The following is a 13,980-nucleotide window of genomic DNA, read 5'->3' on the forward strand; positions in this document are numbered from 1 at the left end:
CCCACCAAAGGTCCAACCGCAAAGAAGAAGAAGAATACGCAACAACGAAGGTCGAGTTATTATCTTACAAAAAATATCGGTAAGCCCTCCAATCGAACTTATTTGTTGACATCGTCATCCGGTTGAACCGGTCCAGTAAATAAAGGCGATTCAACAGTCGAACGAGTCCAAGAGCGCGGCGAGCCTGCCTGCACCTGAAAGCTGAAACGGGTCGCACAAAAAAGCAAGCGGGCGAAAAAGAAAAAGATGACAAGAAAAGAACGCCGTGTGAAGCATGTGACGCGCAACCTCCCCCGCAACGTAGGAAAAAGAAGAAGAAGAGAAAGCAAGCGAAGCGACGGCCCGGCTCCTTCCGCCAGCCTTCCCTGACGCCACACGTCACTCGCGCGACGCGACGGCGAGCCGCCCACCAACCGGGTCAAAAATACCCACCGATCGGACCCCCGCCCGCACACGCGACGCGACGCTCGGGCTCGCGGCTAGCCCGCCCACCCCGCACCGGCGCCCCCGCGCCTAGATCCCGATCCGCCGCGCCTCGCCATGGCCGACTGCCGCAGCCTCATCGAGTTCCTCCGCGCCTTCGAGCACCGCCGCCGCGCCTCGCCCTCGCCGTGCGCCCGCCCCCGCCGCGCGGCCTCCTCCTCCTCGTCGCCATCGTCGCGGGGAAGGCTCTTCACCTCGCTCTGCGACAACCCGCCCCCGACCGCCGCGCTCGACGCGCTCGCCCTGCTCGCCGTGCTCGGCGCGCTCGCCTTCCTGGCCGCGCCCTACGCCAGGCTGCTGGCGCGCGAGGCCGCCGACCTGGTGCGGCAGTACCCGGAGGAGCCCTACTCGTACGTCGCCTTCGCGGCGGGCGCCGGCGCGGCCGTGGCGGCCGTGGCGGGCCTGCTCGCGTGGGAGGCGGCCGGCCACCACGCGCGCAAGTGCGGCCGGCCCCGCTGCCGCGGCCTGCGCAAGGCCGTCGAGTTCGACATCCAGCTCGAGACGGAGGAGTGCGTGCGCGGGAGCGGCCGGCTGCTGCCGCCCGGCGGCCACGCCAAGACGCTCCTCGCGGCCGCCGGCTCCGCCGCGCGCCTCGTCGAGCTCGGCGAGGAGCACCGGGAGCTCGAGGCGGAGCTCCGGAAGATGGCGCCCCCCAACGGCCGCTCCGTGCTCATCTTCCGCTCCCCCTGCGGCTGCGCCAAGGGCAGGATGGAGGTCTGGGGCGCCAAGAAGGTGCGCCGGATCAAGAAGTAGTAGTAGTAGCAGCGATGAGTGGATGACACCGGCGCTCACTGCTCTCCATAATAAACTAGTTTTCTAGTTATTATTCCATACTCTATAATACAGTGCTCTTGCTCTTGTGGCAAGTATAGATGAGAATAAGGAGAGGAACAAAGGAATAGATACATGTCTTCTTATATGACTTGTGATGCACATCACCCCCCAAGATTATACATAGCTTTGCTCTTCCATTTGCAGTTTTTAATCGAATTATTATGCTATAAATGACTCTTGCCTTGCCTGATGCTGATCGTATGCAAATAAGTGCTGCGATGGACTTTACCTCAAAAATCGTTTGCGTTGTGTGGATGAATAGATGCATCAGTTTATATGCTGGTTGAACGATGTGCAGAGATGACTGCGGACGAATTACTTCCATCTTTATTCTACACATGCTTCTCTGAGATGTCAGTTGTGTTCGTGAAGTCTGCATCAATCGATAAACTGTTTGGTTTTGTTTTAAGCTGTGTTGAGCTGAAAGTATCCGCATAATGGCAGGGATAGCTTCTGTTACTAAATTGATTTAACGGTGTTATTTGGTAGGGTAAGGTTCTGGTAGTCCCTGCTATTCTTACTGCTTAAATTCCGAGAAATTGTATTATATACATGGATGAGTATTTCTCACCATGGTTTACCTGTATTAAGTGTGACGCTTACTCGGTTGGTGGTTCTCTAGCTATCTTTGCCTTCTGCATTCTATTCCTATATTTCATCCCTATTCCTTTTTTTATTATACAGATTTGATATCCTATTCATATGTATTAAACCTCTCGAAATAGAGATTTAAACTGCTGAGCTATAACATCTCAGTTTCTATACTCAATGGTTGAACTCTGGTGTACTAGTATTTTTTTCTTAACCTACACAGTTTAATCACCAAATAATGGTGTTCAAAATGCCAGGAAAAATTATTTGTATGCTCATTTCTTCTCTTCAATCATATTGCATATCATTAACAATTCAGCTCCAGCTGAAGCCATTTAAATCAAAATGCCTATACCCTTGATCACCATCATCAGTGTTTTGAGTGTTCAGATCAATTTTCTTCCCAGAACTTGGATGCTCAAAACCGGAATGTTCAACCGCTTGTCTCTTGCAGTTTGCTTCTTCAAGATATAGTCTGTCTGCATCTCTTTCTTTGCTTCCTGAGGCCGAACTGGCGGTGCTGCCTCTGCCATTCTTTTGAGGTGTAGTATATTCCTGTTGAATCTCCATGTCACTTTCACTTCCAAACTCTGCTTTGTGGTACTCATTCACATTTTGCAAATGACCCATCTTACGCTCGCTTAGGCTTCTATTAAGGGAAAACTGATACTCATGGTCAGGAGAGTGCTTTCTGCAAAATATTGAACTATCATCATATGCTTTGAGCATTCCATGGCTGTGTAGTCTATGCTCATTGATGAATCCTCCGGCTGCAGTCAAACAGTTATTGGTTGAACTTTCCATGAACTGGATTTGCCTCGGCTCTAGTCTGTGCATACTTGAACTTTCTTTTATCTCTGTAACTCCACTGCCGAAACATTCATTTGATACTTGTGAGACTAGTTCTGATATTTTCATCTTTGCATCTTCCAGGTTTGCAGGACCCGAATTCTGTTTTCCAAGGCTCTCTTGTGCCTGCTCTAGAACTGCCTGCAGATACTTCCCTTGGGCTTCTATCCGTAGTTGCAGATGCCGTTGTACCTGTTGCCAATTTAATTTCAGGTTAGAACCACTGCACTGATGGATATGTTTTAGTCACTCCATGCATGGTCTGTTACTTAGCTGGAATTTGACAAAGTTCATTGCTACATTAGAAGAAGGTATTAAGCATCTGAATTTAATGAGTGGTGCCAAATTGCTTTTTCGCTCTTTTGGTTCTTTAATTGCTAGACTGTATTCGTTTTATGGGGCCATCCCTGGAGGAAGCGCAGCGTTCAAAGGTGTCAAATAAGGATTTAGAATACATTATCAGTCAAATAAGGATTCAGGTTATCTTGATTTCCATCTACTGTGTGCATCTAATGAATTGTCTTGGTTAAGAGCTTATTACACAAGTAGTTTCAGTACCTCACCTCAAGTTGTTCGTTTAATTGTCTCTGCACCTCGATTTGCATCTGTAGGGCTTCACCAATTTGCATAGTTCTGTCACCCAGTAAGAGAGATTAGTACTTCATATTCACATGAAATACAATTCTGAATTGCATGGCCAGTTTCCTTACTTCTCTGGCTGTGGAATGGCATTTGTATTGATCATCTCTGGCACACTTGTTCCGGGCATGCCATCAGCTGCAATTGCACATCCTATGGCTGCAAAATTTCATGGCCTGTGTGTCATTATACAGATATATTATAATGGTAAAGATGGAACTATAGAAGTTAAACTTGGGCTTACTGTTCTTGTTTGTCCCGACGTTAACTTGAGCTTGGAGGTTCTTACTGAGCCTGTATTTCTGAAACATCAAAGAAATTCTGACTTGACTGCAGTTATGGGCGCCATTTTTAACATGAGAATTTATGATTATCATGTACCTGGAGGTGGCTTTTCAGATGATACAAGGTGAGTCCTGGAATGCCCATAAGCCTCATGACTGTTTTTGGAGTAGCTTCTGCGTGATAAACATGAGTGTAAGAATTCAGCGGACTTCTGTACAATGAGTAGATAAGAAACATATAGATGTATACTAACTCTCTGCTCCACCCAATTGATTGACCGCGTCTACAAATCGCTGATGTAACTCGGGTGTCCATTTGAGCCTTGGTTTTGCATCGGTTGAGAGAACTAGCCCAGAATCTCCTTGCGTACTTCCTCCGTGCAGAAACAGATGCCTCTCCATGGGAAAGGTCGTCCTAGTAGTGAAGAGCTCACTAGGGCCCTGATGTTGGTGATACATCTTCTGCTGTAGAATGGACAGAAATTTTTAGAACAACAGAAATTTGGAGGGCTTAAAGATCTAACCAACTTCTTACTTGTTCTGCAGTCGCTTCCTTCCTCTTTGCTGTTGCACGTTGAAACTGTGTATTGAGTATTTCCCTACTGACAAGACGAATACCAGTCTTGTTCTCCGTGTGAGCTTAAGCCTGTTGATACCCTTTTGGTCTTCTCAGGTTGATAAGGAATGCCCTGTGAGGGGCTCCTTATATGGGGAAACATAGAATCTAGCATCTTAGAACAAACAGCAGAAGAACAATCTTTAACCCAACTGACAGAAGATGCTGTCCTCAGTTATTCTTGGAAATAATAACCAAAATCAAAATATCAGTACTAATAGCAACCTGTGACAGCTGAGTAACATCAACCTTGTACCCCTCAGTAATGAAACTAGTCCTTTAGCTTTCTCTGCATTTCTGTATGGAAACTTCAGCTGCATATTTACTCATTAGATCAGTAGAAGGTATATGTACAGAATAAATACCTACAACTGGAGCAATTTGTCTTTCTGGAATGTTATTTTTTGGCATATTATCTGCTATATCTGCTTGGAGCGTGAAAGATACCTTTCCGAATCACTCATTTTGCCGAGATGGAAATATTTGTGCAACTTCTCTGTTACCTTCGTTACTAGTATTTAGTTTAGTGTTGCTGGTTCATGTTATGTGATTAATGATTTTAATGCTCTTAGAGGAATGCAGTATGTGCATCTTTGTTTAAATGAATCAATTAAGTTTTTTTTTCATTGCTGATACTTGTTGCCTTCTTGGAGAGTGACATCTTACACACAGAAGCACAATTTTTCTGTCAATTTATTCTGTCCTTTGTACTACTGTAAAGTGGATAGAATATGAACAAGCACAAGTTCCATCAGTGTCCTTTCCTGAGATTGGTACATATTCTCATTGTAGTCCAGAAAAGTATGGACCTACTGGCTTATGCTCTTTACATGGGATAAGCTCCATTTGAACCAGACCACTTTGCTTTTAATCATCACTAGTCAAACAACAACACTTATGTGCTATGATCCTGTATGTGCTACACAACCTTCATCATTTCAGTACTTTTTGCTAACATAGGCAGCTGCCTTATAGCAATCATTCTTCTAACCAAGTCACTGAAAAGTTAGATGTGAGTTCTAACTTCTAAGCAGAAGTAGGCGCTATGTTTCCTCCCTCCCTCCCTCCCGATTACTTATAAAATATAATATGGGTTCAATACAATAAATTCATGTTTGGTTCATCGGGAGATGTGTTCTGCAGCTCTAACGATCTGGTTTTGTTCTCTTCCTGCAGTCAAGTTTGTCAAATTTATCCGCATTTCATCAATTTGCCTTCATTCCTTCATTTTTATTTCTTTGGGATACTGATAGAAAAGGCATGAGTTATCCTCATGTATCATGCCATGAGTAATAAAGGGTAAGGATAAAAAGGAACACAAGTTATAGAGTTCGAAATACCCCCCTGGTCCCTCCCTTTGTGCCTTCTGTACTTATGCACCAGTTCTCTATGTGTGATTCAATTGATTGAAGTGGCACCTCATTAGAACTGTGCCAGTGGTATATGTCGACACTTGGGACCACCAGTGAGACATTTTCAGCTGCAACGGTTTAATGGTCTTCTGCACTTAAAGGAATGAACCATCAGGAATATCCCTCTTTATGCTTTACTATCACTGATTCCACTAACCCTTCCAGTAAGGTCTTCCTTTAGCTACTCATTGGGAACGGTAAGTTTGTAACATAACTTTCTTTTTATGCTTCATCTTTCTTCTCCCTTCGAAACAGTAAGGCTCTCATAGGTTTTAGTTGGAGAACGTTTGCTCTGTATTATGATGTTTATGATAATACCACAGATTTATTTCCCCATTCACAAATTTACTGTGTTTACTCCTATGTGCTGATGACTGTGCACGTATGTGTAGCATGGTATGTCAATTTACTATCTATTTTTTTCGAGATACTTGCTTCAGTTTATTTTCCTTATAGGTAACCTGTCAGGTTTTGCATACTGTTTGAACTGGAGGGTGGGCAGTCTTGCTATCAACATGTAAAGAGGTTATCAAAAGAAGAATCCAAAGCATCATCCTTTGCTCTTCCATCTTTTGCAAAGCAGCATCAGCTTGTGGGAGCATATTCAGTTGTAAGAGACTGGTCCTGGCAGCTATTTAGAACTGTAGGTTATATATGACCTGAAGCTTTCTGCTCTAGCGTCTGTGAACCTCTTTGACGCTTAGTTGCCTCTGGATCTTTGCCAGTCTAGAGCCTTTTCTGATGGAGGGGTACTACATAAAATTCTAATGGAGGAGTACACACAGTGAATTGACCTCGTTAACCAGATAATGTTATAGGAAAATAAATGAATCTGATGCAGCTGGTAGGGGGGAATGGAAGGCATCAAAAAAATTGGTGTCTTCACTGGAAGTAAAGGGTTTTATGTGTTTTTATGGTAAACAAGAAAAACTGCTTTGGTCTAAGAATCTTTCCGTTGTCAATAAAACTGAAGTTCCTTACTCTCTTATCCTTTTTCCCAGAAGTGTACACTAGTACATGATTTGTTCCTTTTCCAATCATCCTTTGTAAATTGGTCGTTGGAGGCATATATAAAGTAAAGTACAAATCCAATTGGAATCAATCATGAATAGCCATCCCAATTGCATGAGCTACTTATCTCATGAATGGAGGTTCTTCGTCCAAGCGCCATGGCATCAATTCTTTTCTCAGTGTCCTTGGCATCTGTGTTCAACCTCAAGTTGCACGCACAATTCGGTGAGCTATGCTTTTCATATGCATTTTCTTTCTCATCAATGCTCCTAGATGCACAGTTTTATTTCTTTTTGCTGATGCTCCTTGCCCACATCCTAATCTCAATATTCCTCTCGCAGCACTCCAGCTTTCTGTGGTTTTCACAGAATATATGCTGCCTGAGCCTGCAAATAAACTATCACGGCGGCGACTATCTTACACTTATTGATAGTTACTGTTCAGCGATGCTCGTTGAGCAACTACTCTGGTCTATTGGTTATGTGATGCTCTTGCAGTTCATGGGCACCGGGGAAGCACCTGAAAGGGTTCGTTCCTGATATGGTATCTAATGCCAAATTTGCACTCGAGATTTTTTACCTCGTTTATATTTGTGTATATGTGCTCTTATGTGACACGTGGTTAGATTTGTTTCAAAGAAATCTGTGATTAAAATTAGATTATGTTGAGGTGGTCGAGAGGGACATCTTCCGTATTCTTTGTTGGGAGCATCTTTGGAGCATATGGCATTTCAATTCCTGGTCAGTGCTTTTGATTTTGCTCTCTTTTTCATATTCCGGTGATCAGATTAACATTAGTCACTTTCGTGCACAATATTCCCCTTTAGATTGTACATAGGGGTGCCACATTTCGCCTCCTGGTTAATTGCAGATGTATTATCACTTTCTCGGGTGTTAGGTGCATCAGGATTTGTCTGCCTGGTTTTGATGGTACTGATCAACAGCATCACACCAAACTTGCTGATGTTCACCTATTTCTTCCGGAAAAAGTTGATGATGCTCTCTTTCCAGGACAACATACACCAAAACTTGCACCAACTTATGTTGGATATTGTCATTCTTCCTCTTTTGTTTGAGTCTGACTAATATTCATCACATAGGTGCTGTATGAGTAATTGTTGTGTAACCTTTCTTCATCCGTGGGTGCTCTTGAGTCTTGACTCTAGTTCCACTAGATCTGAAAAAAATGGATCGTGGGGTTCCCTACATGGGATACATGCTAGATGAGCTAGGACTGGCACTAGACTGTCTGCTACGAGCTCCACCTGAAAGCCAAGATTTAGCCTAGGGCCTGGGTTGGCGTTGATTGCTGAGGTGGGTCTTCCTCATAACATACTATTTTACCATGATTTGGCACAACAAAGAACTGGAAAATTCTTGTAAAATATTATGTGCCACACCAATTGTTTCCCTTTCTAAGCAATTTGACCTCGTGAAATTCTTGCTTAACAGGTTTGACATCGACGCGGTCATAAATCTTCTTCCACCTGATACCTGATAGGGGAGAAAACAAGAAGGATGGTGATATGCAAGCTGCTCCGCAGATCGTGTCTAAAGCTGGCTACCGAAAGTTGGGGGTGCAATGGCATCGCAACCCAACTCCGCACTCTGGAGATGAGGAATTTGGGATAACGATAAGTCGATGCGGATGGAGGCGTTAACATCTCTCCGCACGATCACCATTCTAGTTACATACATGCACTTGACCAGCAGTAAAGAAGCTGTTCTTTGTTCGCCGGAGCAAATGCTCCGCTTTTTAGCAGAGAAATTGTGCCTTTTTTTGCTGCGATATTCTTGTGCGCGAAGTCATGCAATATTCGTGAGGGGTGATGAAAGTAGGAAATATTTTTACGAGTTTTTGTAGGAAATAAAGTTGGCAATGGGAAAAGGACAGGGTTTTGGTCTTTGTGTCGGTTTAGTAGACTATAATTTAACTGCCAATATGAATATCACAGTTGGCGTTGTGTTTGCTGATGGTTGGGGGTGGTTCAAAAGGTTGGGGGCGCAGACCGCTGTTTATTATGGCAACGGTTAAAGCAGATGTGTGACGGTGTGATCCTGTCTGATAGTAGAAGAATCTTGTACTACCTCTATGAAAATATAAGACATTTTTGCGGTTAAATTTGAACTACAAAAACGTCTTATATTTTGGTCGGAGAGAGTAAATGGTTATTCGCTGGTCTCTCTCCCTAGCGTGCTCTCCCCCCACCCCTCGGCGTCGCCGGCCCCTGTGCCGACGGCGCGGCCGTGCCTCCGCCACCCGGCTGAGGTCTCCACCGGCCCTGTCTCGCTGCCGCCTGCCATGTCTCCTTGCAGCCCCGTCTCCTTGGAGAGGGTCGCCTTCTCGGACGTGGATTCCGCCCTCGGATCCTCGGCCCCATCGTTCGCCGATGTGGTCTGCTCCGGGCATTCAAGACCTGCTTCGCCGGCCCCGACTCGCCCATCAGACCTGCGCCGCCTGCGCCGTCTGCCCCACCGCGGCCGCACATTCAATCCATTGTGGTGGTGGGTGAGGGCGGCCATGAACCCGCCGGGGCGGGCAGGCCTGCAGCTTCGCAGGTGGCCGTTTCACAGGAGTGGCATGTGGTCCGACGCAAGGGCAAGAAAGGGGGGCTGCTCCGACCCGCCAATAGCACCGACGCCATTACTGCTCCACCATCCTCAACCACCGTCGGCCGCGGCATTCATACCAGCTCCACCTATAAGGCTGACCTCCATGGTAGGTGCTTCCGGTGTCTCAGCTCCTCTCACAGAGTTGCCTCCTGTCGTAGTGAAGTCCGGTGCATCCACTGCCTCGCCCTTGGCCATACCACCCACCACTGCCCTTCTCGCCACCTTCCTCGCGTTCCGCTCTCCTCCCTCGACGAGCCGCGCCGCCGCCCCCCTCCCTCACGGCTACCGGTCTCCTCCCGCATCGCTTTCCCGCAAGGTCACCCTAACCACGACCGCGCTCCTATCCTGTCTCGGTTGGTCTTCCCACCGCCGCCACCGCCACCCCCATCTCCACCAACCGTGCCGCCTACCACATCCCCCCTACCACCCCTCCGCCTGCCATGGAGATGGCAGCACGCTTCTCGTACGGTCCGGCGAGGGGGAACCGCCGCTGCCGCAAGACGGTGTGCCTGATCGAGGAGACCCAGGAGGCGCTGGACAAGGAGACGCGGCTGCGCGAGTCTGCCCTCGTGTTCATCGCCGTGGCCTCGCCAGCGTTGGTGCCCGCGGACGTCGCGGCGGCGGTTCGCGCCGAGTTCCCTGATGTGCCCACCAACGGCCTTTAGGTCTCCCTGATGCAGCCGGGCTCGTTCTTCGTGCGCTTTGCTCATCGCCGGTGGTTCGACCTGGTGCGTGGCCATGATATGGTGCACGCCCACGGCACGCCCCTGTTGATCCGTCGGTGGAACCGGCTGACCTTCGCGACATCCGTCAAGTGCCGGTACAGCATGCGGCTCTTCATCCAGGGCATCCCGCCGCACGAGTTCAGCCTCAACACCGCCCAAGACCTGCTCCCCGAATGCCTCTTCTACCAGGTGGCCATCGAATCCCTCGACAAGCTCGACATGTCCTACTTCATCGCCCGGGCCTGGGTGGGCGACCCCGACGAGGTGCCGACGGAGACGGTGCTCACCGTCCGGCCACGCACCCGCTGCTCCGACCCGCTGGCGCATGTCTCTCTCCCGCCCGGCTTTGGGCTCGATGGGGAGGGGGAGGAGAACTGCGCCTGCACCGAGCACCTCCCCAACAAGCTTCACTACCCGGTGCTCGTCCACGTCGACTCCGTCACCTACTATCCTCCCCGCCTGGAGTACGCGGTCCGGCGCGATGGGGGCGATGAAGACGACGATGCGCCGCCGCCCGAAGACCTGCCGCACCTGTGGGAGCACAGGGTGCCCGACGACGTCACCAGGACCCAAACAGGTTTCGGCCTCTCGCTGGCTGAAAGGAGGGGCCACCGCCGGAATGGTCACCCTACTCCGGCCACTACCGGCGGGTGCCCGGTGTGTTGCAGCCCGAAGAGATCTATGGCAAGGCCGTCCGCGAGCTATCCTCTCCCGTCTTCGTGCCGGTGGACGCCGATGAGGGCTCCGGCGACAACTCCCATCTCGGCGGCGCGGCAGCGGCGGAGCCGCGCGAGGAGGGGGCGGTGGCCGAGCCGGCTACGTTGCATGCGGACGTCACGTCGCGCGCCCCATGCGTGGGGTCCCCGGTGCTGCCGGCCCCGGCCTCGGTGGTCCAACCGCTGGTGCGTGCGGACACGGGCGGGGCCCTGTCCTGGTGGGCATGGGCCATCTGTCCCTGTCGCCTGGGGTGGCAGCCGACAGCGGGGTGCGGGCCACCACTTCCCCGCCAATGGTAACTGCGGCAGCCTGCACCCCTGCGGCATCAGATCTGCAGGCCGCAGTGCCCTCCTGTGTGTCCACCGCGGTGGGGCCGCTGTCGGGTGGTCGGGTGAGCGGCTCGAGGCCCACCACGGACGGCCTCCTGTCCGCTGCCCTGCATGGCGCGACGACCGTGCTGGATGGACCGCTGACCAAGCCCATGCATGCCCACGCTAGCGCTGGCCTCCTGGACGCTACTCTGCATGGCGCGCCGACCCTGGTGGATGGACCGTTGTCTGCGCATCTGCATGCCCACGCCAGCGCTGCTGAAGAGGGGGTCCCACACAGGGTGGGGCCGAGGCGGTGGGCCCTGGTGGGGCTGTCGGTGGGGTGCTTGCCTTCCGCATCACCCACGAGCAGGCCACCGAGCTCTTCCTCGACCTGGTGGCTGCCCCCATCGAACCGGCCGTCCTCCAGGCTCCAAAAGCACCGCGTGGACGTCCACGCCGCCCGGCAAGGACGCCGGCGACGGCCACAAGGCGCAGCTACCGCCTGAGCTGCAAGAAGAACCTCTTCCCTGCGGCTCAAGGGAACGTCATGGCACAGGCACGTCGCCTTGTCATGTCCAAGCGCGGGCTCGCCATCCCGGAGCGCGGCGAGGCGGTGGAGCTACGCCTTGCCGAATACCAGAGGATCTTCGACGAGCCCCTATTGCCTGTCCAGATAGAGGCACTCTCCGCGCTGGCCAGAGCGGGCAAGAATGCAGCGTCGCCGGCTCCGGCGTCGTCTTAGGCTGTTGTGTCGGATGTTAGTCGATCTCGTTCCCTTATGGAAGACAACTGGTTAGTTTGGAACGTCAGGGGTTTGAACAACCCAGCTAGGAGAGCTGTGGTTAAGGAGGTGGTGTATCGCAACAATGTATCCCTAGTTTGTTTGCAAGAAACGAAGCTATCATTCATCGATAGAGCTATGGTGGCACAGTGATGTGGCAATGAGTTCTCGGAGTTTGCATACCTACCCGCTGAGGGCACCAGAGGGGGCGTGCTGCTAGCATGGAAAGGAAACCACTACTCCCTGCCCGGTGTCACCATTCTCACACACGCCGTGGCTGTGACGGGGTGCAACGCCAAGGGAGAGCAACTAGGGATCATTGGTGTATATGGCCCGCAGAAGTGGGACGAGAAGGTGCAGTTTCTTCAAGAGCTCAGGCATACGGTGCAGAACTCGCTATCAGCCGGGGTTGCCCTAGCCTTAGTCGGAGACTTCAACCTCATCACGCGGGCAGCTGACAAGAACAACTCCCGGATCAACCGTCGATGCATCACAGCATTTAGGAGGTTCATTAACGAGTTGCAACTGAAGGACCTATACCTACATGGTCGTAGGTACACATGGAGTAGCGAGCAAGATCAAGCAACAATGGTGAAGCTAGACCGTATACTCATCAATGGAGCATTCGAGGAGCTGCTGCCCGACTGCATGTTGCATGCTCTATCCTCAGAGATCTCGGACCACTGCCCTTTATTGCTCAATTGTGAGATAGCTTTTCGGCAGGCGCGATGCTTCAGATTCCAGAACCATTGGACCAAATTGGAGGGGTTCGAGGAGGTGGTCTGTGCCGCTTGGCAGGAGGGGCCTACGGCCGGTGACCCCGTCGGCCAGTTCGCCGGCAGGCTCAAGGCCACGGCCAATGCACTCCAACGCTGGCAGGCCAAGTTCTGCAACAACATCAAGCTCAAGGGGGCCATCACGAGTGAGATCATTGCGCAGCTCGACAGGGCTATGGACCAGAGGCCCCTCACGGCAGACGAGAGACAGTTCAGGGCCAACATGAAGATGCAGCGACTCGGATATGCCGCGCTGGACAGGGCTATCTGGCGGCAGAAATCGAGGTTCAGGGGGATAAAGGAAGGGGATGCAGGAGCTAACTTCTTCCGTGCCAAAGCTACGGCGCGGAGACGCAAAAACTTCATCCCCAAGCTACAGGTGGACGGGGTTACAGTCACCGATCAGGAAACCAAGGTGAAGGCCTTCCACTCCTTCTTCGAGCCTATCTTCGGGGCCAAGCAACCAAGGCCAAGGAGGCTGAACTTACAGGGGCTCGGTTATGAACGGATTGAGCTGGGTGACATGGATGCGCCCATCACCGAAGAGGAAATCCTTGCCAACATAGCGGAGCTGGACGGCAATAGAGCTCCTGGACCCAATGGGTTCACGGGGCTATTTTACAAACGCTGCTGGCACATCATCAAGGCTGACCTAACTACAGCCATCAGGGCAGTACAGACCACCACGACGACCCACCTCCGCCGCCTGAACCAAGCTACCATGATCCTCCTTGCAAAGAGTGCTGACGCCGCCACCATGAAGGACTACAGGCCGATCAGTCTGGTTTGTAGCTTCGCCAAGCTGGTCACCAAAATCTTGGCGACAAGGCTTCAGAGAAGGATGAATGATCTGGTTGGACCTTGTCAGAACGCATTCATCAGAGGTAGGGCCATCCAAGACAACTTCTGCTTTGTCAGCGGCCTGGCCAAGGCCTTTCGGCGATCCAAAACGCCTGCCCTAATGCTGAAACTTGACATCCAACGTGCTTTCGACACGGTATCCTGGGAGTTCCTACTTGAGCTGCTAACCGCAAGGGGTTTTGGGAGAGTGTTCACCAACTGCCTGGCTGCGCTCCTCAGTACAGCATCCACGAGAATCCTTGTCAACGGTGAGCTCTCCGAAAGGATTGATCTTATGAAGGGCCTCAGGCAGGGCGATCCTCTTTCCCCACTGTTGTTCGTTTTGGTGATGGACTGCCTAGCAACTCTAATTGACAAGGCAGCGAACCTGGGAATTCTAGGCCCTATGGGAGACCAAATATTGCCATTCCGGACATCTCTATACGCAGACGACGCAGTGCTGTTCACCAACCCTTGCCGGCGCGAGATTGTTGCCGTA

At 50.7% G+C, this 13,980-nt stretch overlaps 2 protein-coding genes and 1 long non-coding RNA gene across 5 annotated transcripts; 2 read left to right on the forward strand and 1 right to left on the reverse strand.

Annotated features, from left to right (window-relative positions):
- Positions 1-226: 226 nt before the first annotated feature.
- Positions 227-1,488, forward strand: LOC123060421 (uncharacterized protein At5g19025). The gene has a single exon (XM_044483137.1). It carries the CDS (start codon positions 541-543, stop codon positions 1,234-1,236), a length of 696 nt encoding a protein of 231 aa, XP_044339072.1. The 5' UTR covers positions 227-540; the 3' UTR covers positions 1,237-1,488.
- Positions 1,489-2,077: 589 nt separating this feature from the next.
- LOC123060402 (myb-related protein 2) lies at positions 2,078-4,376 on the reverse strand. 3 transcript variants are annotated; one of them, XM_044483109.1, is made up of 7 exons: positions 4,216-4,376; positions 3,935-4,145; positions 3,778-3,854; positions 3,641-3,698; positions 3,468-3,555; positions 3,321-3,390; positions 2,078-2,949 (listed from the first exon to the last, which is right to left on the reverse strand). In XM_044483109.1, the coding sequence occupies exons 2-7, from the start codon at positions 4,137-4,139 to the stop codon at positions 2,224-2,226; spliced, it is 1,224 nt and encodes a 407-aa protein (XP_044339044.1). In that variant the 5' UTR covers positions 4,140-4,145; positions 4,216-4,376; the 3' UTR covers positions 2,078-2,223. The 3 variants fall into 3 exon arrangements, with proteins under 3 accessions (XP_044339044.1, XP_044339052.1, XP_044339060.1); XM_044483117.1 differs by having other exon boundaries at positions 3,935-4,142; positions 4,216-4,347; XM_044483125.1 differs by lacking the exons at positions 3,935-4,145; positions 4,216-4,376 and having other exon boundaries at positions 3,778-3,934.
- On the forward strand, positions 4,139-8,624 carry LOC123060428 (uncharacterized). Its single transcript, XR_006427961.1, has 2 exons — positions 4,139-6,944; positions 7,061-8,624. It is a non-coding gene; the product is annotated as an uncharacterized lncRNA (long non-coding RNA).
- The last annotated feature ends 5,356 nt before the right edge of the window (positions 8,625-13,980 follow it).

Source organism: Triticum aestivum, chromosome 1A (assembly GCF_018294505.1).
Source record: "Triticum aestivum cultivar Chinese Spring chromosome 1A, IWGSC CS RefSeq v2.1, whole genome shotgun sequence".
Classification (NCBI taxonomy): domain Eukaryota; kingdom Viridiplantae; phylum Streptophyta; class Magnoliopsida; order Poales; family Poaceae; genus Triticum; species Triticum aestivum.

Coding starts and splice junctions, on each gene's coding strand:
- LOC123060421 (XM_044483137.1), top strand. CDS start 541: ATGGCCGACTGCCGCAGCCTCATCGAGTTCCTCCGCGCCTTCGAGCAC.
- LOC123060402 (XM_044483109.1), bottom strand. CDS start 4,139: ATGTATCACCAACATCAGGGCCCTAGTGAGCTCTTCACTACTAGGACG. Junction 3,855..3,934: donor TCAATTGGGTGGAGCAGAGA/GTTAGTATACAT, acceptor TTTATCACGCAG/AAGCTACTCCAAAAACAGTC. Junction 3,391..3,467: donor GCCATTCCACAGCCAGAGAA/GTAAGGAAACTG, acceptor ACTGGGTGACAG/AACTATGCAAATTGGTGAAG.